Genomic DNA, 26,393 nt, shown 5'->3' with positions numbered 1-26,393 from the left:
GCTCCGGTGTTTCTTGAGGCACTTTTCAAAAGAAATTCGTAAAAGCAGTTAGCAAATAGAAGAATTCATACTACATGCAACCACTGTATACTGTTGTCAGTTAAACTGTTTCCGACCGGTTTCTCAGTTTCTAACATGGTGTACGGTCCTTGAGACTTGGAGACGCAACTTTTCGAAGTTACTTGTAAAAGATCGAGATATTCTTTTAGTTTTCTTATTTTTCGATGTTAGTGTTTTACTTTACTCTTCTTTCTTCAAGTTCACTTATTATCATTTTGCAGAGCTTAATTTGCAATCCAAATAAGACGAGCAGAAAATTTTTGAATCAAGCTGAGAGTTGAGTTTGCTTATTAGTATCTCTGTCCTAATTATGGTTCGCCATCACAGTTCGCAATTGCTTCGCGATCTCGATTGTTCCACAGTCATCGCAACATATTGATTAAATATCGGATGATACGCACATTATAACACATAAAAATTTTCAAAAATTTTGAAAAAATTACAAAAATTAGAAAATATAAAAAAATATATAATTTAAAAAAATATTCGAATCGACTCCGAGTTGACTCAGATATACGGACCGATATCATGCATCACGAATTTGAATCACCCAATATCGACGGAATCAAAGTGAGTCGTCACGAATATAGTAATATCCACGATTCGGGAATCGGTATCGTGTCGATTCCCTCCGTTCCAATTAGGTGTCGGCCGATATGACGAACCATGGTCCTAATGCGAGGGAGGAGAAAAGAAATGCTTAGGTTGTGTTTGGATTGCATTTTTCGTGATTTTTCATGGAAAAATTACTGTAGCGATTTGATGTATGTGAGGGAAAAAGGTAATAGGGAAATGTGATCACGGAAAACGACGTAATTTTTCGACGGAAACCGGCAATCCTTTCGAGGATAAAAACCAAATGCAATCAGCATACATTTGGAAAAAATGAAAAGTGCATGCATTCAAGCTACAGATTTTTACAACTTGTTAGTGAGGTTTAACTTTTCTTTCGATGGTACAGTCGTAGAAGAACACACTCAAGCCCGTAGAACAAGTTTTTCCATATTTGGTGACCCAACATCAGACTTCTTCTTAGTAGAGATTCCCAACTGCATTCCAACAGAAACTAAGGTCTCAAGTGACCTCTCGCTATTTTCCAAGAGGTCCTCATCTATCTTTACCCGGTCCTGAAGAATACAGATAGATTCTGGTATCAGCAATCAACGATTATTTTGAATACCAAAATGGAAAGTAAATCAATTTACAGAGTCACTGGACATTCATATATCAGGGGGAAAAAAGCATACTGTATCAGAAACAGACTAAAGACGCACTCTTCACAAAGCTTGCCTACACTATTGTGAAGCTGAGATTCTACTAAGATACAACATCAAAGTTGGAGAAAAATATGGAAGCAAGTCAATACAATATACAGGTAAACTCTCTCATTCCCATTCTTACAACAAAACATTTTTATTGACACCATGCTATTCAATGACAACACGAGTATGAGAAACACCATCCCACCACGTAAATTACATGCAATTAGTCAACAATAAGTGCATAAACCATAGACTCAAAAAAGACGAAGCTTTTCCTCAAGACATAACTGCAAAGAAACATATACTAATTTTATGCAACAGAAGAGGTTGCTGTATACTAACCTTTTCAAATACACATATAACAGTACTTCCACCAAATGAGAAATAACCAAGCTACAAAAATAGCAAAAACAAGGTCAGAATGCCAACCACATATTAAACAGATATACTTGAAAGAAAAGAAAGGAAAAGAAAAACAAAAAGACAAATGACATTAGGTGAACCTCGTCTCCTTTCTGAACATATTCACCCAGCTTCTTCGAAAAAGTTATGCTGCCAACCATTGTCGCACCAATTGCAACAAATGCCACCTGCAAAGAAGTAGGGAATTCTTTGAGATATCAATACAAAATATTTTAACTTGTTTAAGAACAGCTATTAAGGTGACACACACAGCAAACATCAGAACAGATTTTTTTGCACCCCATCAAGATGGAGCTCCACGCCCCTGAGTTAGCCAGTACTAGGTTAGCAGCCCCAAATGCCCGTTTACTGCACATCTGTTCGCGGTAGCCATGCAACAACGGTAGATTGAATAGTAATCTTTTTGTATCATCTTAAGTGTCCATGCCTAATGATTGATGCAACTTTAGGTCAGGTGGTAAATTCTTCAAAGATATTAGGAGAGATCCCAGATTTTCCTGTCTTCTTAATATCTTATGCTATAGTGTGCTACTTGGATTCAAGCAACTTCCACCAAATCAGGAAGTACAGCAAGAGACCTACTTTTTGCACGTAAACAAAATTAGCTGGCATATAAACAAAGATTCTGCCAAAAGCAAATGATGTTGAACTAGGAATCGATGAAGAAAAGTTCTCATGTTAATTTTGACAAGAATGCCCCAAAATCTTCTATTATGCAAAGAAATTAAACACAATAAAAAAAATTAAATTCCTGCAACAAACCTTTCCAAAATCTGCTGTCGAAATGATACAGACAACCCTCTTATTCTCTGTGAAAACGTTACAGTACTTGCTATTTACAGCAATTGGGTTTACCTTCAAGTTATGCACAAAAATGCAATCAGCAACATGGAAAGGCAAGCCCAAAATCAGAAATACCATACAGGTTGTGAACAAACTCAATTTACCGTATACAAGCATCCAGGTATATTTACAAACATTTCAATTGTTCCAGAAACTGGAGAGTGAAAACGATGATAGTCCTGCAATAATTGGACATTTTGTTTAGCAAAATGAATGCTAAAAACATGCTTGCAATTTATTCAACAACAAAACTAAATTGGAGATATCTTATCACAAACTAAACAAATTTGCTGCTGCAAGTACCTGTGGTGCCAACCGAAATATCACCAAAGTTCCTTCGATGAAGGCACTGGAACATGCTTCATTCCCCAAAAGGCCTCGAATAGAAAACTTTCGACCCTAAGGTAACATTTGAAATCAGAAAGAATAAGATACCATGCAGCTTGTTTATCTCTCAAGGGAAGAAAACAATTTCCGTGTAAGATCCAAACATTTACAAACATTATAGAGTCATAGACACCAAAGTTTTGCTATCTCTAACTCTATTACAGTGACAATCTATCTAGTGCCACATCAACCATTTTCCACAGTGTGTTTGTGAAAGAAAGTTTGCAATGTGAATCATAAAAACCTGGAAGAATGGCTTATGGGATTCAGATTTCACTATGCAAATATGAGGCAAAAAGCAACTACTACTCAAAATACAGTCTGTCAAACCATTTAGGAGTCCAGCCTTTCTGATTGAGAACAACAGGCTACAAATTGAACCCCAGAGGACCAATATTAATGAATTGGTTATCCCAAAATTGGCAATTTCTTTTTCATATTTTTGCAATATAATTGATGAACAACACATATGTAACTCCTTCCACATGTGGAAAGCACATTTACCTAAGACACTATGCGTTTTAAGCATTTTGCACTTATTCTGCAAGTATTTTTGAGAAAAAATTAAAATATACCTTAATCCAAAATCTTAGACTATCATCAGCAGTTTTAAATGCCATGAGACGACAATCAGCAGCACATACAGCAATATCATCACGCTCCATATGCGCTATTGGTCTTGCACCAGGTTTTAACTCTCTTATGAAAAATTTATTGAAAGTCTGCATACAGAATATTTTAAATTACAAGTGAGTAAGTTAAGGAGATGAGGCTTTCTGCAGCACAAAGAGTTCATAGCTCTTCTCCCATATGATAATTAAAATCCCATACGCATAGTAGCTGCATAATGTTAGGAGTGAAGAGATCCCTTTGGAGAGGGTTCAGAGACAATATGGAACTGAGAAAAATAATATTTGTCGATCGACAAAGAAATAAGCAATATATTAATTCACTTTTCTGACTATTGGAATTAAGGAGCTGCTCCAGGGGTGCAGAAGCTTCACTTCCAACTTGGAATGAGAAAACAAAACTAGAAGTTCAGAATCAAGAATTGGAAGTGCAAATAACCAAGCAGCTAAGCAAAATGTCAACAAAGGAACAAAGGAAAGAGAACTGAAGTAGATGCTACAGAAGGTGAACAAACAGATAAAAAGTATCTTAACATGGGTAATTCCACTAGTCAACTATATATATATATGTATATATATAATACACACACACACACACACAATAGATGGGGTTCTCTACATTAATTAGCTGAATAGTTAAGATATACTATTTGCAATCCCAAGAAAGACTTCATTTAGCCGGCATATCAAATTGAATGCTTAAGTGGTCCAAGATCAACAAAGCCACAGCATGTTATCCATTTACCTGATTCTTTTTCTTTTCTGTTTTTCTACTCTTTCTATCTTTTGTTTTCTAAGTAGAGCTCTGATTTATTTACAAAGTCAAGGTAATGTTATTCACTAGGAAAATTCATGCAATGCTAGTCAATTTTTTCCTGAGGGACAGTGCACACACCATTTCTAATTGTCCCAGCCCTCTTAATATATGCACAATGCTAAAGTAATTCTTTGCTTCATTTCACCTACCTTAAAATGCTCCAAAGGGTACTTGGCTTCATCCAAATTAAGTTGATCCTGTAACACAACAGTCGATTAGAATCAGTGAACCGAAAAGTCGTCCAAGAATTTTAATTTCACATACGTGCAAATGATTGAACTCAAACAATATTCCACACGAACAACAAAAGCCAGTTAAAAGAACCAGGTATCTAACAGAAATAATTATGCACGAAACTGAAGCAGCTCTATCATCCCACGTGTTGTATATGTATAAAGAACACAGAAAATGTCTCATAACAAAAAGTTTTTCTTTGACATAATTCCTTATTCAGATAACTCAATTTTAGTTATACAGGTTTCCACAAAGTAATCTGTCTTCATAGTATGAAAATGGCTTTTGCATTTTGATAAAAATTTAGATCTTATGTAAGCAGCCTAAACAAGATGGAGGATATGTCGACCAGAAAGCTGTAACTTTATGCATTTTTGAGTATTAGTAAGTCCTATCTGATTTATAAAACAGTTCTAAGAGTTTTACCTTCATCGTTTACCACCTCCCATCCTGACATAGCCAGAGATATGTGGTTAAATTACTGGCCATCCTCACAATTTTCCCTCTTCTTACAATATTAAGAAATATTGAAGTACTTTCAAACATATGAGCACTTATAAATTACAGCTTACTTGTCTTTCAATAAGCCAATCATGATTCTCAGCTTTTATTAGCCAATCAACACAAAATATTGCATAAATTTTCATGAACCAGAACATAGATGCAAGGAAAGAAAATGAAGTAAATCATTCTATCCTTAAAGATAAAATTACACCAGGAGCACATTAGACAAAGTGAGGACAAAGAGAGAAACAAAGAGAGAGAGATCAAGAGCTCAGGGTAAACTGACAGAAACTGAGACAAAAGGAAAGATAATTATGCTGCATATAGCACCAAGTTCCTACTAATAATAGTGAAAGCAATAACATCAATGATCTGATCTTGATCTTTTCCTGAGAACAATAACGAGACGTATTCAAGAAAATGACCCGGTGAATCAAATGAACCTCCCAATCCAGACATTGAAAGCTAATCCAGAACCATGGTAACTAATCAAGAAAATCATGATAGTTAATCCAGAACCATCCAAGTAAATTTACGCAAGGTAAAAGTTTATGCAAGTCAAAGACAAGGCACAAATCACATGTTTAAACATCAGAGCAATGAACTTAATCCCCAACACAACAGCTATTAATCAAAGTCAAAACCAATAAAAAATATGAATATCTACTATTACTAGGAAGGACTCATGCCTTGAAAAATTCAACGAACTTCGGTATATCTTTTGCAGATTCAACAGAATCCATTTTTTTACCCTGCTTTTCTGACATGCTCTGCAAGATATCTTTTGCACCTACACACAAATTTGTATATAATTATAATTACCAAAATCATGGTACCAAAAGAAAACATGATGCTTTGTAGTGATAGAAACATTACAAATTCTTTATCTAATAAACACTAATCAAAAGAAAAGGTAATTAATCTGTTTCAACTATCAGACTCAAAAGATTTTGCAGTTTGCAAAAGCAATACACTGTAATCTTGACAACAACAACCCAAAAGATAGCTTAAAGACAAACCAAAGAGAAATATGAGATATGACTATCATCTATTCCTTTTGAAACTGGCTTATCAAGTTTGATTTTGAGAATGCATGACTAGCCTAGTATGAAATCTCAAAAAGCAGTACCTTGGTCCATGACGCCAAGCCCAACTTTTGATTGATAAATGGCTCTCATTGATAAGACGATCTTGCTATCAATTAACTCCTCTACTAACCTCTTTTTTCTTCTATCAAAAACCTAATGATAAAAAGGTAACCCAATAAAGTGACTCATATGAAAAAAACTGATTGAAAGTAGCAATTCCTCGGCCAAAAGATACATAAGTTTTTCTTGCAAATAGTACATATCTAAGTGAACATACAGAAGAAAAGAAGAACCAGATCCTATAAGATATCCGCCTCCATTAAGCATTTATTGTATTTTCATTCTATTTTCTTTTTCTTGATAACAATCAATTATGTAGCTGAATATCTAACCACTAACCCACAATGAAAAAGCAGTCCCACATGATGAATAAAGGAGGGAGAAACTAAGCAGGGCATGAGACATAAAGAAGAGGTTCCAATACAATATACCTTTGTTTGAACAGCTAATCAACCCAGTCTATTCAAATTGTAATACATTATGAGAAAACCAAGTGAGAGCATACCAAAATATGTGATGCACTTGAACCAGACCTCAAACCAATGTCATAGGATGAGAAATGAGCCCATTCAGTTAGTTTGAACATCCACCTAAGTCCATAAAATGATTTCAAAATAGATTTTCAGACAGAAACTATAGAATCCTAATGAAAATGTTCTTTTATTGTCACAAGAAATAAAATACAGGACACAAGATCCTCACCCATTTGCTGCCTGCTTATCGATTAAGAATCCCCCAGTCATAACCTGATTTCCAGTCCCTTCATCAAAACACAGGGTCAAATGGATCATACTGTTCAGTCTATCAGGAACTTCAAGAATTTCGCCACATACTGGGCAGCAATTGATTAGTGGTTCTCTGCAACAAAAACCAAAGGATGTAAGATAAGAAACAGGGTAACATCATTCACATAGTCAAAACCAAATAGCAGGAATAAGACCTAAATGAGCAGAGCCTGATGTTGAAAGCTTGCCAATCAGAAGAACTATAGTTCATGACAGGACTTTATGTTCTAATAAAAGATTTGAAACTTAGTCAGGGCAATTAAATGCTCAAAAAACTAAATTATTACTAAGAGCAAAGATGAGCTCCTGCAGGTTAAATTTTTCTCTGAAGCAGAAGTTCTCCTATATAACGTAGTCAATTAATCAAAGCCTGACCAATTTGACACCTATATATCCTCAGATCAACTCAGTTAAACTATAAAGAGGGACTTACATACACACATTGTCTACAAAAAATTTCCTGAACAGGTATGTAGATGTTGAAACGGAAGTTCTTGTCCCCAAGACCCTGTAAGGTCCTTAGTTCAACTCTCAAGCCCTCCCTCCCTTTCCCCCTTTCCCCTTGTAAGGCTTGAAGTCTTCCATAGAACCAAAAAAACCAAAAAAAAAAGGATCTTCTTGGTGGCAAGTTCATTTTAGTAACAGGAGTCAGATCACTAAACATTAAGTCCATAGAATGACTAGTATTTACCAATTTATCAATCATGAAAATCATAACTTGCTGAGGTAAATTTTGCAGGAACAAGTAGATGTGTGCTCCTCTTAATTTAAGGAGTAAATATTAGCTTATACTAAATAATTAGGGGTGCACTCAAATGCAACCCACCATGTCACGAGCAGGATCCACATCTGTATCTTTTGTTAACGTTAAAAAGTATTCTCAAGGAGAACTTTACACAATCAAACTACCTACATTGTGCTTATTTCAAAGAAGCGGCAAAGACTGTAAAAATCGCTCCTGAAGAATAATTTTGCACAATTCTTTGTTTAGAAAAAGCAGTATACAAATAATTAACGTCAAGGGCAAGAAAAACTGCAAATAAAGAAGCTGAAAATCAACCTATAACAATTTCAAACTTTCACAATAACTTATAGGATCCAAGCAGGAAGTACCATAGCTGTTTTAAATGCATCAGCAACTTCCTTTGATGCAAAGTCCACTAAACGCAAGCATAAAGCAAAAGTTTTTATGAACACCAGGGCTTTTAAAAATTCTATATTGCTTACTTTTCTTGATGAACAGCTAGAAGCTCAGCCAACTCATCCATGCAGACAACACCGTCCCCATTCTTATCAGCAGCTCTGAAAAGCTCCTTTTTCTAGTAAACAAGGTCAATGAATTGCTAAGAAAATATAGTGCAATAAAATATAGTGCATTAGACACTATTGCAAATTAACATCTGCTGTAGATTTTGTTTCTTTGTTTCAAGATCCATCTAGTGATAATTATCTGCTTACCAACTATTACAAAAATTTGACACCCTAAATTCACTCCATTTAACATAAAGCATAATAGGTAGTTAACAGTACCATATAACTGAATTAGACCATTAGGAGGGCCTGCTTATAATGAAACTTCTTTTATTGGGAAAAAATTGGTCCAAGAAAAGCTGACAAACGGAGAAAAATATGAACTCTGGAAAACACGCACCTTATTAGCAGCCAGTTGATTGCCAAAAGCATCAATTAGATCAGAGAATTCATTGAATGAGAGATTTCCGTCTTCATTATAGTCCTGTATAATGTGATATTTAGCTTCATGAAAAGATGTCAGAGAGCAATAAGAATATATATACACTCCCCACTATCATGATATAATATTAATTGCTCGAAGATTGCATGGTGATATACCCCTCATACCATAACGAATAACAGTAATTGATTGAGTAGGAATAATCACCCTTTCAACAAAAACTGACAGAATAAAAACAGGCATTGCTTGCATCATTCCAATGTGTGGATTTCTTCTATGACATATTATCTGGTCTTAGTTGACAATAACTATCAAAAAAATTTCCTTGTCTTTCACCTCTGTGTCCATTGCTCAACACTAGGCATAAAGCAAACAAGATATTTGGACACCAGGAACAACAAGAAACTATGGGTTATAACATACCACTATAGACAAGATGCGCCTAGCAAAATTCTTCTCTGTTTCCATAGGATCCTGTCAATGTTTGTTTAGGCATTAGATAGAAGTAAATTACGGAGAAATTCAAACTCAGTAGAAAAACTGCTTTACACTTGCACCTCGATGAAGCAAGAAAGAGTTATGGTGCCAACTATCGCTTTAGAAGATGGGTCGAACAAGTCAAATTTCCCAATGTCAGTATCACTATCCTGCATCACAAATTTTTTGGGAACATCTAAAAGCTTAAAAGCAAAGAAATCCAAAATGCATGTATGAGAGAGAGAGAGAGAGAGATGAAACATCTGGACAAATCTAACCCAGAAAAATGAAATAAACTTTACATTAGTTTACCCTTGTCATCAACTCAGACATTAGTCAATAGATGAACGTAATAATGCCGAAAGAATTAACAAACCTGAGCTTAATGACGAAAAAGAAAAAGGAAAGAGTTTGCTAAAGCAAATTAACAACTAGCTTGGCATCCCCCAATTATTCTGAGAAACTACTATCTTCATCTATTTAAACTATAATGCAAGATTAAAGAATTGTTGCTACAAGAATACTTTCAACTTATGTGCATTATAATCCATTAATGTAGAAAGTAGTACGAAGCACAAATGAAAGCTGCAGGCAAAATCATGAATCTGTTTTTTACATGAATGTGTTTTTTACGTCTATATGCGGCTGCTGAACCACAGAATTTATTGTCCTACAAAAAGATGGCGATTTGTCTTCTTTAGTTCTTTTAATTAATATTTGTTAAGCCTCCCACCATTCTTCTGCATATAGTACATGAATTACTTATAATCTAAAGTATTCTTCTCACTTCCATGTATGAAACTAAACCAATAAAACTGCAGCCTGTAAGATTGTATTTATCTGTTTATATGAGACATTCGCTTTTGATGCTGAAATTCCCCCTTCTAAAATGGTGTGTATGCTAAAATCCCCCTTGTCTTATAAAATGTCACATTCACAAAGTAAACCTTTAGTAAATGTAAGAAAAGCAAAGTGATTTACATAGTCTTAATTAATATCCTAAAATGAGCTGATATAGTCGAGCCAGGAAACCCAGTAACTATTGCTTCACTTTTCCTTTCAAGTTACCAATGGTTGAAGCCATGCACACATATCTTTTTTACTTTTTTTTTGTGAATGATAAGTTGTTCAAGAATCCATATAGTATACCTCTTTACAGAAGTACATTCCAGATGTTATTTCCTTTCTTTTCTTTTGGTTATTTAATTATATTTCGCTGTTGTTTCTTATCTTCAAGAACTCCTAAACTCCAGCAAATTCCAACCACTTTCATAAATGTTTGCAATCCATCCATGGTTCTTTTTTGAGTTCATCTCTAACCCATGCTAAATATAAAACTGACTTTTCCAGATCAACAGTGTAGAAGTTTCATATAACTGGTCTATATTTCACTGGGTAACTGTACGTGTGCATGCACATTTTATAAATCTCATCCTAAATTTGAATCTATTATTCAATTCGGGGAAAAAAATTTTTCTCCATTAGGTGAGTGTAAATGCCCATAAACATGTATTAGAATGTTTAATAAGTTTTTATCACATCTTATTGTTTGACAGATGCCTCCTTGCCATAGGCTCCACATTCATGATTCTTTAATAACAGGCAATGTACCACCAAATATACAGGAGGGAGAGAACGAGAGAGAGGGAGAATTAAATTCTGAGTTAAGCTTCCTTAAATCTTTAAAAACTCCCAAAAAGAGTTAGAACAACAAACAAAAGAAGAAAGAAAGACACAAATAGTCAAATGGAGAAACAGAACTCAAAATGAACTGAATATTTATTTATAACAAGCTAGTTTTATTTACTTGAAAACATGAATGCACAGTAATCATCAAGATACTAGATCCTTTGTTCTGCATGACTGTCTAAGCTGAACTTGGAACTTGCAACATTCATCAAGTGTCCATTCATTTTCTTCCAGAAACAAATCAAGGGATATTTGTCAACATATAGTCCATTAAGGACACTCTCACCGACAGATGATGTATATTCTCACCTGAGTGAGGAATTCAAGTAGATCGATCTCACAATAGCCGACAAGATTGTTCTTGGACAATCTATTTGTCTGCATCACAGCAAAAAACAGTGAACCAAAACATACAGAGATCACTAGCCATTTGAAGATACAGCATAGAGAGACAACAAATAACAATGACAGTTTAGACAAAAAAGTTCGAACATTTTTCTGGCAATTAAACAATGATAGTTTAGACAAAAATGCTTAAACATATTTCTAGCAAATAAACAATGAAATTCAAAGTTCACGTAAGGTAAGGAAAAAGAAAAACTAAAAAAAAATGAAAATTGTTTCACGTAAGCATTCGAGAAGAAAGCAATAAACTTCTTCTTACTATAGAAATCTAAATAGGATAAATCTAAACATTGGGTATTTGCAGCCTCGCAAATAGGACCACTTAATAAAAAATTCAGCATCAGGAAAAGTTCTGCTCAGAGCCAAAAAAGAATAGGAGATTTCACAGGTAAAAAGAAATTCAAAACATCTTATATGGTCCATCACTTAATTGTCAGTATAGAGATTACTATCGATCAGTATCAGATCTACCAAATCTGACATGTTTCCCACTTATATCCAGAAGAATAGTCAAATACCAAACCTTGACAAAGGCACTGATTCTACACACCTCAAATACAGATATTCTTGCTATATGTGCCCCATTTTTTTCCAAAAGAAGCTTCTTCTCCTGTAAAGAAGAACATCACGATATTTATATGCAGTAATCGTGAAGAAAAGAGAAAACTTTGCAACCTAAATTTTCCCCCTAATGATTTACAGTATAAAAGCAGTTACTTTGGTTAAAAAGGCTGGATGCATAATAACTCCTGATAGGAAGTCAAAAGGGAGAAAGGAAGATTACAATTGCTGAAACAGTAATGAATCAAAAGCCACAGAATTGTACATAAAGACATTACTAACATAAGACCTCCTTCTCCTCCCCACCACCAGCTTCTCTCTAAAAGGTCAACACATGGTTTAGCAATCTTCTTCTCTCTTTATCAAGTAATAAGCCACAAATCAAGTGACAACACACATTAAAGAGAGAGGGAATAATACATAGAAAATTAATTTAAAAATTACATGATCTCAGTGACATTTTCAACATCAGTTAACCTTAGCGAACAAAAAACTAACTCAACTCTCTCAAAAATCTAGAATTCATTTTTCAGCATGGACAAGAGGATCCAAAACAACATCCTAAGGCTTCCCCAACTCCTGCTGAAAACTTACATCAATTCAAAAACAAGGAGACCACTGAATATCTTAACCAACGAAGTCATGTATCCTACAAATAGTCCCCTTTTTAAATTTTAACTGTCACCAATGAAGTACATTCTTCTAGAACCACAAATGCCTACATCAACTTGACTAAGAGTTTATGTTGACAGACTGCTCAGCAAATATGCTTTTGAAGTGAGCTAAATACATTGATGGATGAATTTATACTAGCTGCAATTAAAGTTCAAGTGCCAAAGACCATACTGCTTCAAGTTACTTACAGAATTCCATGTGGGCTCGTCAGTCCTGCTCAATCAATAAAACAGGGTCAGCACATGCACATGAAAAATTTGAATCTCACAAACAGAAGAAAACATCAAGGAATAACAATTTCAGTAGATGAGCAATCTCAAACATGTCCATTAGGTAGATAACGATTCTTTGTTGTTAAAAACACAAAACATGTAAGACAGGAGGATAGTCTAAGAAGAAACAAGTAATATAAGAATAAAATTTCCAAGTCATCACAAAGGAACATAATCAAATGACTCATTCTGTTTATCATGTCAATATGACATCTTCACCTCCATGTAAAGGAAAATTAACCTCTTAACCTATTGTTTCTCCCTGATTACAACTGCTCCAATCAAATGACTGATTTCCATTTATCACATTCACGTGACATCTTCACCTCCATCCAAAGAAAAAACACCCTTCTTAATATATAGTTTCTCACCAACCACAAATAGTAATTACAATAATCTAACACATTTTTTCAACCAAAAAGCCACTGAATTTTGCAAGCATAATGCCACAAAAATTTATAAGCAACAACTTTCCATCAATAGCAACCACCTGTTGCTATCTCGGGGAGCCCTTTCTATGATTTGCAAACAAAACAAATGAATACCAAAAGTTTTAAAAATAAAAAAAATAAAGATCAAATCCTGTCTGTAAACTCCTATACTTGCGTTTCCTTGGGACGAGTAACTGAACCTTTGCTTGGCTGAATTAAGTAACCAAAATATCAGCAATAAGCCTGCAATCTAGATGACCTTCTCCAAGTGTGCAAAACCATCAGTCCCTGTTGTTGAGCTCAGACCTGCCATGCTGACCTAAGGACGATGGCAAGAGATTGCCACAGTGAGACTAGCAAAGTCCTAGTCTTAGCCTCTAGTCCACAATGCCAATTCATCCCTGTTGGCTCATGACCTACCTATGAGCGCAGTGTCTCACAAGAGAAACTTGGATCCTACTCCCAAGTCACTAAACCTTGCCTAAGGAGCAAAGGCTACTGAGACCACTAATAGTCCTGCGAGCGCTGAGGGCCTTAAGACTGAAGGCAACTGCAAGATTGCCCCAGTGACTCCCACAAGACACTTGGTCACGCCTCCTAGCACATGCAGGAATATGCAGACTATCAGTAGCACTCTATGGCCATGATGCTTCGACTACTTTTTACGCTCGATAAGGGAGAGAATACAAGACAAATGGAAGGAGAAAATGGATCCTAATTTGAGGACTTCATCAGATGTAAAGAAGAACTCATGCTAATATTCTTCCATTTAGTGTTTCTCTACCACCAGCAATCGGACAAGTCATATGAGGTTCTAATCCCACAAAAATCCAACAATAGAAAACCCATTTGCATGTTCCACCAATCTAACCATCTAATCCAAAGAGATGAATCCTGTATGTAGGGATTTACTATTCCCTATATGCTAAACGCCAGAAATAATCTAAATATCTCTCACACTAGTTTTAAGCCTAGATCATTTAGCATGCACGGTTAAGGCATCATACTCAAAAAAATAAACACAGACAAATTTTTTCACGACTACTACTTAACTGATCAGTTACACGAGTTCTAAATGTCTGCTCTCCAAGAGTAACACAAGCCAGCCATTTGTCCTTGAATTGCATTTCAGCCTTTCCAAAAAAATAAAAATCAGACTAAAAGTAAACACCGGTAATAATCATAATAAGTACTAATATTAATTGATATATAGTATAAAATGAAGAAAAAAGAAACTTGAAGACGGAAAATACAGTGATGAGACGAAGAAGGGCGATGCCCGCAAAATCCTCTTCTTTGAGGAGTTTAGTGAGGTTATGTGCAGAGGAGACAGTGGCGCCGGCATGGCGGTGGTGACGACGGAAATGGGAGCGGCTTAGATGAAGCTTTTTCTTGATCCTATCAGCCCGAGAAGAACCATCACCTCTTGCTGATTCATCTGAAGACGACTCCATCCCGGCTTTTGAATTGCCGTGACCCATCTCTAGTCTCTAATCAGTAGTCACTCACTGCTGGTCTGGTGCTGGTCGCTCACTCAAATGAGCTTGTGGTTGTCAGTTGTAACTATAGAGATATTTTGGGGGCAGAAACCACGGAGTTTAGATTCCAATCCAAGTAATATCATCCTACATAGTACAGAGCGCGGGAGACAAGCGTAAGTGGGATGAAGACGGGTGATGGAGAAAGTTCTCGACTTGTTCTTCTCTTGGCGGAAGACACCACTCAAAATTTTCTTGGCTGCTTAGGATTACGATTTGACCATTGCCCTGAACTGTACCCTTTGCCTGGACAACTTTTTCAAAGTCAAAGGCTGGCCTCAGAGTCCTTCTGGGGATATTCTTGTTTAGGAGTTAGGACACAATGGCCCAATGGGTTGCAAGATGGGCGCGATTTAGGTAGGATGAAGAACATATAATCTATTTCCGTTGCCTTTAATCAAACATGCAAATTAATGGAAAATGGCAAAGCTTACATGGTTATGGGACTTTATCGCATCAAGTTCATGGAGGAGGAGCTTCTGTTTTTCTTTGCAATAGCAACGCCTTCAATTTTTTTTTTCCTGTCAAAAGCAACGCCTTCAATTGGACTCGTAATAAAATCCATAACCTCCAACCTTTCATCTGACAGAGCCAATCGGTATATTCTGGCTTGCTATAGCACCTTGTCATCTACAAATTACATAACATGTTACGAAACTTACCGCTTAAATTTCCACTGTAATTTAAGTTAAACGTTATGGGGACGATACGTGGAACTTGACGCATTTGAGGACACCTCAAATGCATAGTGAAAGTAATCTATTTTTTGTCTTGTTAAAAAAGAAAAGGTGTAACCTTTATATACCTTGCGCAATAGTGAGAATGAGCTACAAGTCTCCCCACTTTCCCAGGGATGACGCTGACGCATCGCATGGCTCTGATTAAAACCTCTCCTCTCTTCCATCTTTTCTGCAAAACCCCTTCAGCCCTTTCTTCCTACACAGGTCCCAACTGTTTCAAATCCCTGAAACCCATAATGATCCATCCTAAGTTCCAACCCCAGAATACCTTTTCCATGACAAAGACTACCAATTTATGCACCACATCAGCCATCCTCCAAGGCCCCTCCTCCTCTTCTTCAGCAGTACCCCATAAGTCCAGGAAGAAAGCCCGCAGCGAATCCCCAGAAATCCTGCTGCGTTTCAAACTCGATCAGTGCTCTAAGCGCGGTGATTTAGGCGAGGCCCTTCGCATTTACGATGAGGCAAGGGCCGATAATGTTCCCCTCAGCGTTCACCATTATAATGTTTTGCTTTATTTGTGCTCTGCTAGAAGTAATAGCAGCGACGATATTAGTTTAGAAAAGGGCTTTCAAATTTTTAAGCAAATGGGGTTGGATAATGTTGTCCCAAATGAGGCAACTTTTACTAGCGCTGCAAGATTAGCAGCTGCTAAGGAAGACCCAGAAATGGCTTTTGATTTGGTTAAGAAAATGGAGAGTTACGGGATTGTTCCGAAATTGAGGTCTTATGGACCTGCATTGTTTGGGTTTTGTAAGAAATCAATGGCGGATAAGGCTTTTGAGGTTGATGCTCATATGGTTGAGAATGGTGTTTTAGCCGAGGAGGAGGAGCTTTTGACCCTATTGAGGCTTAGTTCCGAGGAAAATTTAGTCGAGAAAACTTATGAATTTATGCATAGGATGAGGTCTACAGTTAGACAGGTATCAGAGGAGACTGCAGGTGCTATGGAGGATTGGTTTAAGTCAGAGACTGCTGCTGATGCTGGATTGAAGAATTGGGATGTGGAAAAGGTGAAGGAGGGGATGGTGAAAGGAGGAGGTGGCTGGCACGGGCAAGGGTGGCTGGGGAAAGGGAAATGGAGTGTGGTTAGGACTGAAATGCAGGAGAACGGAGTATGTCATTCATGTGGAGAGAAGCTTGTTTGCATTGATATTGATCCTAAAGAGACGGAGAATTTTGCTAATTCAGTGGCTAAACTGGCTTGTGAGAGAGAAGTAAGGGCGGATTTTGTGAAATTTCAGGTATGATGTTACTTTATTGAATCTATAGGTGCTTCAGTGGAATGATATTTGTGTTTGCTGCTTTTTCTGTATTTTGCCCCTATACGGTTAGTTGATCCAGATAGCTGCTATATGCTTTTATATGCTTCAGTCACTTATATCGATAGTATTTGTCATTCTAATATGGAAGATGCACCCTCATAGGAATGGCTCGCAAAGCATGGACCTTTTGATGCAGTGATAGACGGGGCAAATCTTGGCCTCATTAATCAAAAACATTTCAGTTTCCAGCAGGTAATGAAAGATCTTTTTTTTCATTCCTGTGTTAGTTGTTGGAGAGCAGTAACAGAGTAGTTAAACCGGAGTTTAGGGGAGTTAAGGGGAGTTAAGTTTATGGGAACTTCATCTCTTGAATTTGTCATAAAAAGCACAAGTGGAAACATTAAATCTGTTGAACATCTTTATACATTGAGATTGTGTTTCAACGACCTTTGGCCTTTTTCAAATTCTTTCTTGGTACAGCTGAAACATGTTGTGAATCAGTTACACCAAATGAGCAAGTCAAATAGATTGCCACTTGTTATTTTGCACAGAAGCCGCGTGTTTGGTGGTCCTGCTCAGTACCCTAATAACAAGAAATTGTTGGAGAGTTGGAGAAATGCCGGTGCACTTTATGCTACTCCTCCTGGTTCAAACGACGATTGGTAATATTCATTTCTTTTGCCTCATGTCTTATACATTTCTAACACCAATTCCGTCTACACAGGAATTTAAGTTTTAGTTTTGATTACTATTCTTTGTTCTGCTTGCTTCAGTGTTTAATCTTGAGCTGCATATTCTAGAGTTTTCTATAATGCAAATTCCTTTTAGAGGGTTCTGATTTGCTTTGCTGATCTTACTTGAATTGTCTTGAAGAGCTGAGAAGCAGATGCATCCGCTGAGTTCCAACTTGAATAAGACAGCTAGTACTTTTGTTTTCATTTGACACGTGTCCAAGATCACTCAGATGATAATCAACTGCAGTTGTTGCAAAGCTTATGTTTTCCTGAAGCACTCATAACCAATGGAATAATTGAAGTTGTAAAAAACCCTATCATGATACTTAGGTTCAGTTATTACTTTCGTCATCAGCCAGTGATGATAAGCGGCTAATGATCTTCAACACAAGGGTTGTTATCTGAGATACAATATAAGTTCTGATACTACCACTTGTTGCTCAGAGGTTGAGATAATTTTGGTTTTATTACTTCATATCAAGTCCAAGTCAGTCAAACTTCATTAGTATGCTGAATTTTGGCTCCAATATGCAGAATTCCTTTGTCAAAAACTTGTTTTGTAGGATTTCTGCTGCATGTACTATGTCCCATATGAGTCAATCAGTTACGAGTTCAAGGTGTTTGTTGAGACTATAATTATCATTCAGTCAGAAAATTATTTGGTGATGAATTCCTCACGTTGCCAATTCTTGATGAAAAGCTGATGGTTCTTAATCGTGTTTTGCATCTCATATTTTCCAGGTATTGGTTATATGCTGCTGTTAGTTGTAAATGTTTGTTGGTGACAAACGATGAGATGAGGGACCATTTATTCCAACTACTAGGGACTAGCTTTTTCCCACGATGGAAAGAGAAGCATCAGGTTTTACCTTTTTCCTATTAACTTGGAATGACAGATAACCTTTAGATAAACTGTTAACAGACAAGAAAAGAGAAAACTGATACTCAATAGTTTCTACTATCAATCATTACCTATTGCATATGGCTGTCCTTACTTGGTTGTACTTCTCTTACCTTAGACAAAGTTGACGGAGTCTTTTTTTTTTTTGGTGGGTTTGAACAAAGGGAGGAAGTAAATTGATAGATCTTGGTGGTTGCCAAGTGCAATGTCCTGGGTATTTTTATTATTGTGCAATTTGAATGTGTTCTTTCATCTTTGAAATTTGAGTTTTGGAAAAATCTTACAGAAAAGTTAGTCATTCTTCTTTGGTGAGACTTTCAGCTGGATAAAATAGACGACCATACTTGTGACATGGACAATTCTGCACTTTCAAGGCAAACATGATATATTGAGACTTTCCACTGAACTAATTGACAGCTTGTATGGAATTTATGTGCTATATATCTTGCTCATGGGAGAACAATGTACTTGTACTTTTCCATCAGAAACTCTTTTTTTTGGGGGGGGGGATTTTGTTGGTATTAGTCTGTTGAAGTTCGAAGCCCGGGAAATCCAAATTTGACGTATGAAAAATAAAAGCCACAGTCCACGCGGGGAGTTACATTGGTGGAAGTAAAGAAGTAAAAAAAAGATAAGTCGTGGAGTTACAAGATCTATACTTAGGTTGAAAGGTTTTGATCTTCATGTAGCTTATTATGTTCATCTTCCAAAGCCATAGCTGAATTTCAATCTTTGGAAAGCTATTTATTTACTTTGTGTCTCATGTTGATGTTTCCTTTGGTGGCAAAAACGAAAAAAAATCCTGATTCTATTGGTTTAGTTAGTATCATGTGCGGACAAATTTGTTCATCAGTAGCAGATAACAGTTCCTCATTGTTGTCTTTGATGTTGTTAATTGGCAGGTGAGATTAACTCCCGCAAGACCTGGACTTACCCTTCATATGCCTCCACCTTATTCGATAGTTATTCAGGTGACTTGATATGCAACTATCTTTATTCTGCTAGACCTCTGACTCCTGCTATCTTCTCATGTTCAAATACCATAATGTCATGGGTCTTGAAAAATGTGTATTGTGATGGCAGGAGTCAGAAAACGGTAGTTGGCATATACCTACTGTCGCAGGAGATGACCTTGAAACCCCAAGGAAATGGGTGTGTGCTACCAGGACAAAGAAAAAAAATCTACATTCCATCTTCAGCTGAATACTGTGACCAAATCCATTATGGTTCATATAAAAAGGAAGGAAATGAAATTTCGTATCAAGGCATCTTCGTCTGGTTCCTATGGCAGTGCCTGCAGCGGTAAGAGCAAGAAATGAGAAGATTTTGTCCTCGGTGTTGGCCATTCTTGAAATTGCATATAAGATTAGTGTCCCGTGAACTGCAGATGTTCCACATGAGCTTTGGAAGTGGCAAGAATCAAAGTGCAGTAAGCCTGACAGAAGAGCGCAAGACATCGAGAACCAGCCAAAGAGGAGCAACCTTGCTGTACAGAAACAAATATATTATTGCTTCTTCAACAACTATATAGTCCATAACTTTACAACTGAGATATGTTTTTGACCAAAAAAAAAAGATATGTTGTTGCAAATTGCCTTGCGATTATTAGCATTACTGCATGTGGATTACCAAATGCAAAACCAAAAGTTGGATAATCGAATGCCGCATTTCTATATATAGGCTTGTAGTACTAGTATCTTAGAACCTTTACGGTTATCAAAGAATACGGTGGAATCACAAGAGGCATAAATAACTCAGACTCTCTCAACCCCGGTTCGAATTTGGGTTCGAGTTTTCTACTCAAACTTCGACCTTTTGTTTTGAACTTTTCAAATCAAATCAATGCGTGCTTCTTTTTACTGCAAGATTTCTATTTAATTTAGTGGTAAAAATCGCAAAATTAACCGCCAAAAGTGAGTATATTGCATTAATCCATGGTCAGCACACGAGCTCTCAAACCAAACATCTAGCCAAATTCGAGAGTTTAGGCATCTGGAATCAGGAGTATCGAACCTTCAGTTCCTTTTTTTTTTTTTCAAATGCATATTCTGTATTCTTTTGCTTTTGATTTTGATTAGTATTATGGTTATGGATATCCAGGACTTTATGAGCTCCCGGTTCAACCAATTAACAAACCGAACAACAGAGGCCTTTTGAAGCTTGTGCTGATTTGCTGATAGCGTTTTCCACTTCTTAAACCCACGCCTAAGAAGAAGGGGGCGCTAAGAAAATCTAGCTCTGAGCTTCCACAATGAAACATATTCACCGCAGTACAAACCCATTAGTCCATCGCCGACGACGGTGAGTTGAGTTACTGTGAAGTCTGTATTGGACGGCGAAATCTATTTTCTTTCCGTTGCATTTTTAAGGTATGTACTATGTAGCACGGTGCACAGCATGTGTTTGACATAATACCTCACCGGTGTTCTACCCGAAGGATTGGATAAGTTGCTACAATCCCGGGCGACCCGGTAACCAGTATGACTTACTGACATTACTATCTTGTCTGTTTCGTCTTTCACTGACTCTGGCAGATGGATGAGCTGTTGAAGAATAACTTGTTTGCCACCCATGCTGTTGCAGCCGCTGGGTCTGTGGCACTGGGAACTGTTCTCACTTACCCGCTTGATACCCTTAAAGCCCTTATACAGGTTCCAAGTTTGATGACAAAGTTTTTAAATTTACTGTTTCAGTAAACAATACATTTAATTGTACGTGTAATTGCCTGTTTCTTGTGAATCAGTTTTAGGTTATTTCAACTACTACAAAAGAAGTGATAGATTCTCCTTTTGTTTTGATGGAAAAAAATAGCGTTCAAGAATGTATATTTTGTAATCACTTAGATATCTTATAAACTATAATTAAGTAGTATCATTATGTGAAAAGTAAGGTTGCCTGAAAAGTATCAGTTTCCAATATTCATGCGCTCTTTTTGGGTTGAGTGACTACACAGGTTGGATCAGTTCCAAGTAAACAATTAAGACCAGCTCAGGTTGTTCAGAGAGTTCAAGCATTCTCAGGGATTTCAGGTAACTTCAATTCTGCCCGTCTTTCGGTAAGCAAAAATGATATGTCTTGCTTTAATTCGAGCTTATAAATTTTGCCTGTTTAGTTTCTATAACAAAACTTTGGGAATAACATCTCTAATGCAGATTAAGGGAAGGCTTAGAATTCTTAATGGTCAGTATTTAAGAAGTTCACGAGATTATATTAGGCATGAATTTATTGTTCTCCCTCTTATGCTCATGCAAATATATTTCAACTTTACCACTCATAGGGTGATGAAAAAGAGTTTTCTGCTTATTATAAATATGTGGTGCAGAAACGATAATTTTGACGTTTCAGCTTGGAAATAGATGCAGAAATGGAGTAAATAAACACCTTAATTAGATTCTCATTTTTTTAGTCTTGTTACTTTCATCATCTTTGTGCTTCACCTTTCTCTTCTTGTTTGTGTTTCATTGTTGAGAGTGTTCTCCAACTCTATCTGTTTTATATATCTACAACCTATCTTCCAATGTTTTTAACTGTTTGCTCTTTTCTTAACATGTAGGTCTGTACAGAGGTCTTGGGTGGTTGATGCTAGGGAGGATACCAAGTGTTGGAGCTCGATTTGGTACATATGAACTATTGACAGCATTCTACAAAGGTATCATATTTTTGTTGTCATTTAACGTCGCAAAAGTTGTATTGTTTGTCTATGGAATTGCTTTCTTTTTTTTTCACCCTCCCACCCCACCCCACACCTTCCTGCCCTACCTGCCAGGCCTAGGATTTGAATTCTGAACCTAACAGTGGGAAGACTCTAAAAGTCCTCCCCTGGCCACTGGTGTATATGGAATTCATCTATTTAAGGAAGTATTATTATGTCATGCAAATTACTTTCCTTTCAAACAGAATATAACAAGTTAGAAACTGTTCCCTTATTGCTAGCCCCACTATTTGTTTCTGAATTATAATTCATAGGATAAGCATATTCCAGAAATATGGGTGGAGTTAATCTGGTGGCCAGGATCATCTTTGTGCGAAATAATGTTTAAAATATCTGAAGTGTTTGTTTTTTCTTCTTACAGAACAATACTCTACCTGTTTAAATTTGTCAAGAGAATATAGATAAAGTATGTTCACATCTATTCCTGGCTAATAATTGACAAAATTACTAGAGAGAAGGAGAAGAAAAGCCTAATCTACTTTTCCCCTAGAATCCACAATAAATTACAGTCAGTTTATAAAAAGTGTTATCATCGATAGAGAGGTAGATAAACTTTAGTACTTAATCAAACAGGAGAAGGAAAAAAAAAGGAAGAAGAACAAAGTATCTGTTTCATTTCTTCTTATTATAAGTGTCTGAAGTAAAGTATCCAAGATGGATTTATTGTATGGTAAGCTAAAAACAACTGGTAGCTTCATATGCCACCAGTCAATGAGTTAGCAAAGATTCTTTGGCCTCAAAGGCCCTTTAACACTTTAACGAATCATCCCTTTCTGTTTACAAAAACTCGATACTGAATATCTAATATTTACTGTATTACCTTAAATGTCGCGTTCACGATAGCAGAAATGCTTCAGCAACCAGAACTGTTTACGTCTGTTTGTTTGTGCACTTGCATGTATCTCCAATGTTTCTAAAAGTTTGGCATGTTTAGACATCATGTTGTTGAAAGTTGACCAGTTTTTGTTCCGCATCCACTACTAACCTTTTCTGGTGCTTTCTTTGTCAGATGGTAGAGTAGACAATTTTGTACATGTCTCTGAGGCACTAATGGCTGGAGTTGCTGCGGGTGCTGTGGAATCATTTGTGAGCTCTCCATTTGAAATTATTAAGCTTCGTGCCCAGGTGACTTCAGCTTCTCGCATATCACACTCCACGCCAGTTGTTCAGAATGGTGCTGTTTCACCCTTGATTGCTAGATTACTAAGTGGTTATTCTCCAGACATAAGGGCAATGAACAATTCTGTTGGTCTTCTATCAACTTTGACAACCAAATATGCCAATATGATTGATGGCCTGAAAGAGTATCCCTGGATGATGACGGGTTCTGGAAGAGCACCATCAGTCATTGAGGTCAGAAGGCCATTACAAATATTTTCTTTCGAGGGAACAGGTGCTTTTTGGAGAGGCTGGAGATCTGGAATAGCTAGAGATTCTACATTTGGTGGAATTTTTTTTTCTAGCTGGCAGTTTCTGCACAGAGCAATGCTTGAATGGAAAGCAGTTGGGATGACACCCCCACCAAGGTTTTTATGCTTAGTGAAAGTCCTTCCTCTTTAATAGTTTTTTTTAAAAAAAATATATACTGCACTTTTAACTTGAGTTGTTGTTTGCCTAAAATTGGCTGGACAAATCTTGAATTACCATCTAAATTTAAGATTTCATATGTGTACTCCTCCCTGGCTCGAAGTGAATCTAAGTCCACTTAAAACATTACATATGCATGTGTAGGTGGTTCAGTTGCAACTTTTGTGAGCCTTGTTAATCAATTTCTTACATTTCTGACTTGGAATACATACAATTCTTAATCGTAGAAGATGTGATAATCATTGCATTGTTTTCTTCATGGTAGAGGTTATACTGCATTGCTGTGGGTATTGTTTGTGAAATCACATGATGCCAATGTACTCTTAATTGTTGACTGCTGAATTTAGGCCAAGGGCAAATTAGATTTACGGGTCAAGAGATTCTAGCTGTGAGTCTTTATTTTCATTAGAATGAACTGTTTACAATACAAACATGCATGAACTGTTTACCACACAAACATGCCTTAGATTCTTATGATATTTTTTGAGTGTGCAAATGAAGCATCTTATTGTTTGATCTGTCCTTCTACTTTAATATTCAGTATTTAGTCACCTTTCCTTGTTTCTTTTTCCACTGCTACTCGTGTTGAAACTTTGAAGTCTAGAGGCACTTGTAAATTGTCAAGATCTTGTAAATCTAGCTCCTCCTTTTGTCACTCTGTCTATGTAGTAATAAATTTTTACATACTTGTCAAATACTTCAAAACTAGCCTGCAGAAGTTGCACAATATTCAATATAAATCAACATCACAGCAAAGGTGTCCGTGTCTGCATGCATTAAGTACTCTATGTTGCTTCGTTAGTAAGAATCGAAATTCTGATTCTGATTACCTCGAACTCAAATTTTTCTTTAAGTTACCCTTTTTTCCTGACAACATTTTTTTTTTCTCTTCAGGTCTGATGATGAAATTGGTCCTTTGTCTCCTTTAGCTGTCAGTCTTGCTGCTGGATTTTCTGGTTCAATTGCTGCAGCTGCGTCTCATCCTTTCGACACTGCAAAAAGTCGGTCAGAGTGTACAGTGCTTCCCAAGGTCAGTTTCTTGCTAGCAATAAACAGTAGCATTTTCGTATATGTGTGCAGATTAGTTTAATCTCATAGGCTCTTTGGGATTCATCTGAAGTTCTCTCTTCAGTGTAATTGGTTACTGCTTCCTCCAGAAAGTTATTATGTTGACACAATCTTTTTTTTTTCTTTTCAAATATTATGCCACCTTATTTATTGGTTTCTTTGGAGGGGAATTATGGATAAAGTTCAATTTATTATTCTTTGAGTTGCTTTGATGCAGTACGTGTCCATGGAGAGGAAGCTTCTAAAATGGCCTAGGCCAGGGAAGAGATTTGAGAGGTTCACAGGGATTCATCCTGCAGACAGGAATATACTATTTCGTGGTGTTTGGTTGCGGATGGCTCGTAGCGGGGTTGCATCATTTGTAGTAGTAGGGAGTTATTACTGGGCAGTTGATCACCTGCTTCCTAAATGAAGTATCTGATACTTATTGGAGGATGTTATGGTATATCGGGTATGTTGATTAGCCTAAATTGAAATAGCACAGCCCTCCATGGGATATCAAAATGCCATCCTAAGAAGTTTTGATACAGGTCCAAGTGAGAAACTTAATGAGCGTATTAACTTTGGGATATAGAACTGACATCATTGTTAGGATTCAGATCCGTGTGGTACCGTGCAGATTTGGCTCGAGTCTATCAGGGTGTAGTGGGATTTGCGAATGTCAGAGTGTGATCAGAAACTTCTCAACAGAATTGGATAGTGCAATGGTAGTTTATTTTGTTTCAGTCAAACTTTTTGGGACACAGATTTACAACCTGCTTAGGAATGTAATGCAGTAGAATAGCGTAAATCAGGGAGAAGTGTTACTGAATTTAATATTGGGCAAGGGCCCAGCTAATTGCCTGAGCTTTGTCAATTTGCACTACAAGTGGTCTCTCCACTTGGCAGAAGTTGTCTCACATGGATGTTGTGCTCCATCTTGGTCTATTGTGTTGAACTTTTTGATCCAAGAAGTAGTGTTGACTCGGTTTTTGAGCTTTTCCTCTGACCTTTGATGTGGATATCTGGATTAATATAATTAGCTTGGCTGAAAAGCCACATTAATGTATATTGGCCCAGCCATGATTTTTTTTGTTGCTCTCTTCTTTGCCAATATAATATAACATCATTCCTAGATAAGCAACTGGAAAAGAGTTTTCTATTGAAGGAGGGTAGAGGCAATGCGATGTTTTCATAGTGTATATGCAATTCGATCTTTTGTTTTGGGGGGTCTTTGTCAATGGAAGCTAATAAACTTTATAAACAAGTTGAGATTGGCCCATGAGAAGCATGTCTTGTGCAATCATAATGGCTTTCAATTTGATTTGGCCATTCCATTACAAGCAAAGTCTCAAAGCAAAACCACGAAAACATTACATATGATGTGAGTTGCCTTTGCTAACAATTAAAACTGTAGTTCAAAGTTTGTATGGCTCTTTCTTTCACACACACATGCCCAGTGAGCGACAGAATCCTCTCTCTCTCTCGTGCATGTGCTCGGTGCAAGTTCTCGATGATTGACGACATGCTCGGTGCTTACGAGCTCATTAAGCAACGAAATAGTTATTATTATT

The 26,393-nt window shown here is 36.7% G+C and overlaps 3 protein-coding genes across 7 annotated transcripts; 2 read left to right on the top strand and 1 right to left on the bottom strand.

The window, feature by feature from the left end:
• Positions 1–909: 909 nt before the first annotated feature.
• On the bottom strand, positions 910–15,231 carry LOC113762370 (phosphatidylserine decarboxylase proenzyme 2-like). Its single transcript, XM_027305795.1, has 21 exons — positions 14,549–15,231; positions 14,349–14,428; positions 12,781–12,805; positions 11,907–11,966; positions 11,261–11,329; positions 9,343–9,432; positions 9,209–9,259; positions 8,744–8,827; positions 8,320–8,411; positions 7,010–7,165; positions 6,813–6,897; positions 6,289–6,400; positions 5,849–5,949; positions 4,571–4,618; positions 3,551–3,697; positions 2,892–2,987; positions 2,693–2,767; positions 2,508–2,600; positions 1,826–1,912; positions 1,665–1,715; positions 910–1,187 (listed from the first exon to the last, which is right to left on the bottom strand). Exons 1-21 carry the CDS (start codon positions 14,774–14,776, stop codon positions 1,038–1,040), a joined length of 1,980 nt encoding a protein of 659 aa, XP_027161596.1. The 5' UTR covers positions 14,777–15,231; the 3' UTR covers positions 910–1,037.
• Positions 15,232–15,700: 469 nt separating this feature from the next.
• Positions 15,701–20,048, top strand: LOC113760531 (proteinaceous RNase P 1, chloroplastic/mitochondrial). 3 transcript variants are annotated; one of them, XR_003467059.1, is made up of 7 exons: positions 15,701–16,817; positions 17,001–17,090; positions 17,319–17,500; positions 18,314–18,434; positions 19,376–19,444; positions 19,557–19,775; positions 19,861–20,048. XR_003467059.1 is itself a non-coding variant. In XM_027303152.1 (6 exons), the coding sequence occupies exons 1-6, from the start codon at positions 15,705–15,707 to the stop codon at positions 19,674–19,676; spliced, it is 1,695 nt and encodes a 564-aa protein (XP_027158953.1). In that variant the 5' UTR covers positions 15,701–15,704; the 3' UTR covers positions 19,677–20,048. The 3 variants fall into 3 exon arrangements, 2 of the variants coding, with proteins under 2 accessions (XP_027158953.1, XP_027158954.1); XM_027303152.1 differs by having other exon boundaries at positions 19,557–20,048; XM_027303153.1 differs by lacking the exons at positions 18,314–18,434; positions 19,376–19,444; positions 19,557–19,775; positions 19,861–20,048 and adding an exon at positions 17,712–18,208.
• Positions 20,049–20,256: 208 nt separating this feature from the next.
• On the top strand, positions 20,257–25,912 carry LOC113764164 (succinate/fumarate mitochondrial transporter). 3 transcript variants are annotated; one of them, XM_027308245.1, is made up of 8 exons: positions 20,257–20,477; positions 20,574–20,842; positions 21,008–21,124; positions 21,427–21,502; positions 22,027–22,122; positions 23,195–23,711; positions 24,667–24,802; positions 25,058–25,912. In XM_027308245.1, the coding sequence occupies exons 3-8, from the start codon at positions 21,008–21,010 to the stop codon at positions 25,250–25,252; spliced, it is 1,137 nt and encodes a 378-aa protein (XP_027164046.1). In that variant the 5' UTR covers positions 20,257–20,477; positions 20,574–20,842; the 3' UTR covers positions 25,253–25,912. The 3 variants fall into 3 exon arrangements, with proteins under 3 accessions (XP_027164046.1, XP_027164047.1, XP_027164045.1); XM_027308246.1 differs by having other exon boundaries at positions 20,257–20,774; XM_027308244.1 differs by having other exon boundaries at positions 20,257–20,842.
• Positions 25,913–26,393: the final 481 nt, after the last annotated feature.

Source organism: Coffea eugenioides, chromosome 2, assembly GCF_003713205.1.
Source record: "Coffea eugenioides isolate CCC68of chromosome 2, Ceug_1.0, whole genome shotgun sequence".
Taxonomy (NCBI): Eukaryota; Viridiplantae; Streptophyta; class Magnoliopsida; order Gentianales; family Rubiaceae; genus Coffea; species Coffea eugenioides.
The sequence above is the reverse complement of the archived record's forward strand: the minus strand, read 5'-3'. Positions and strand labels throughout refer to the sequence as shown.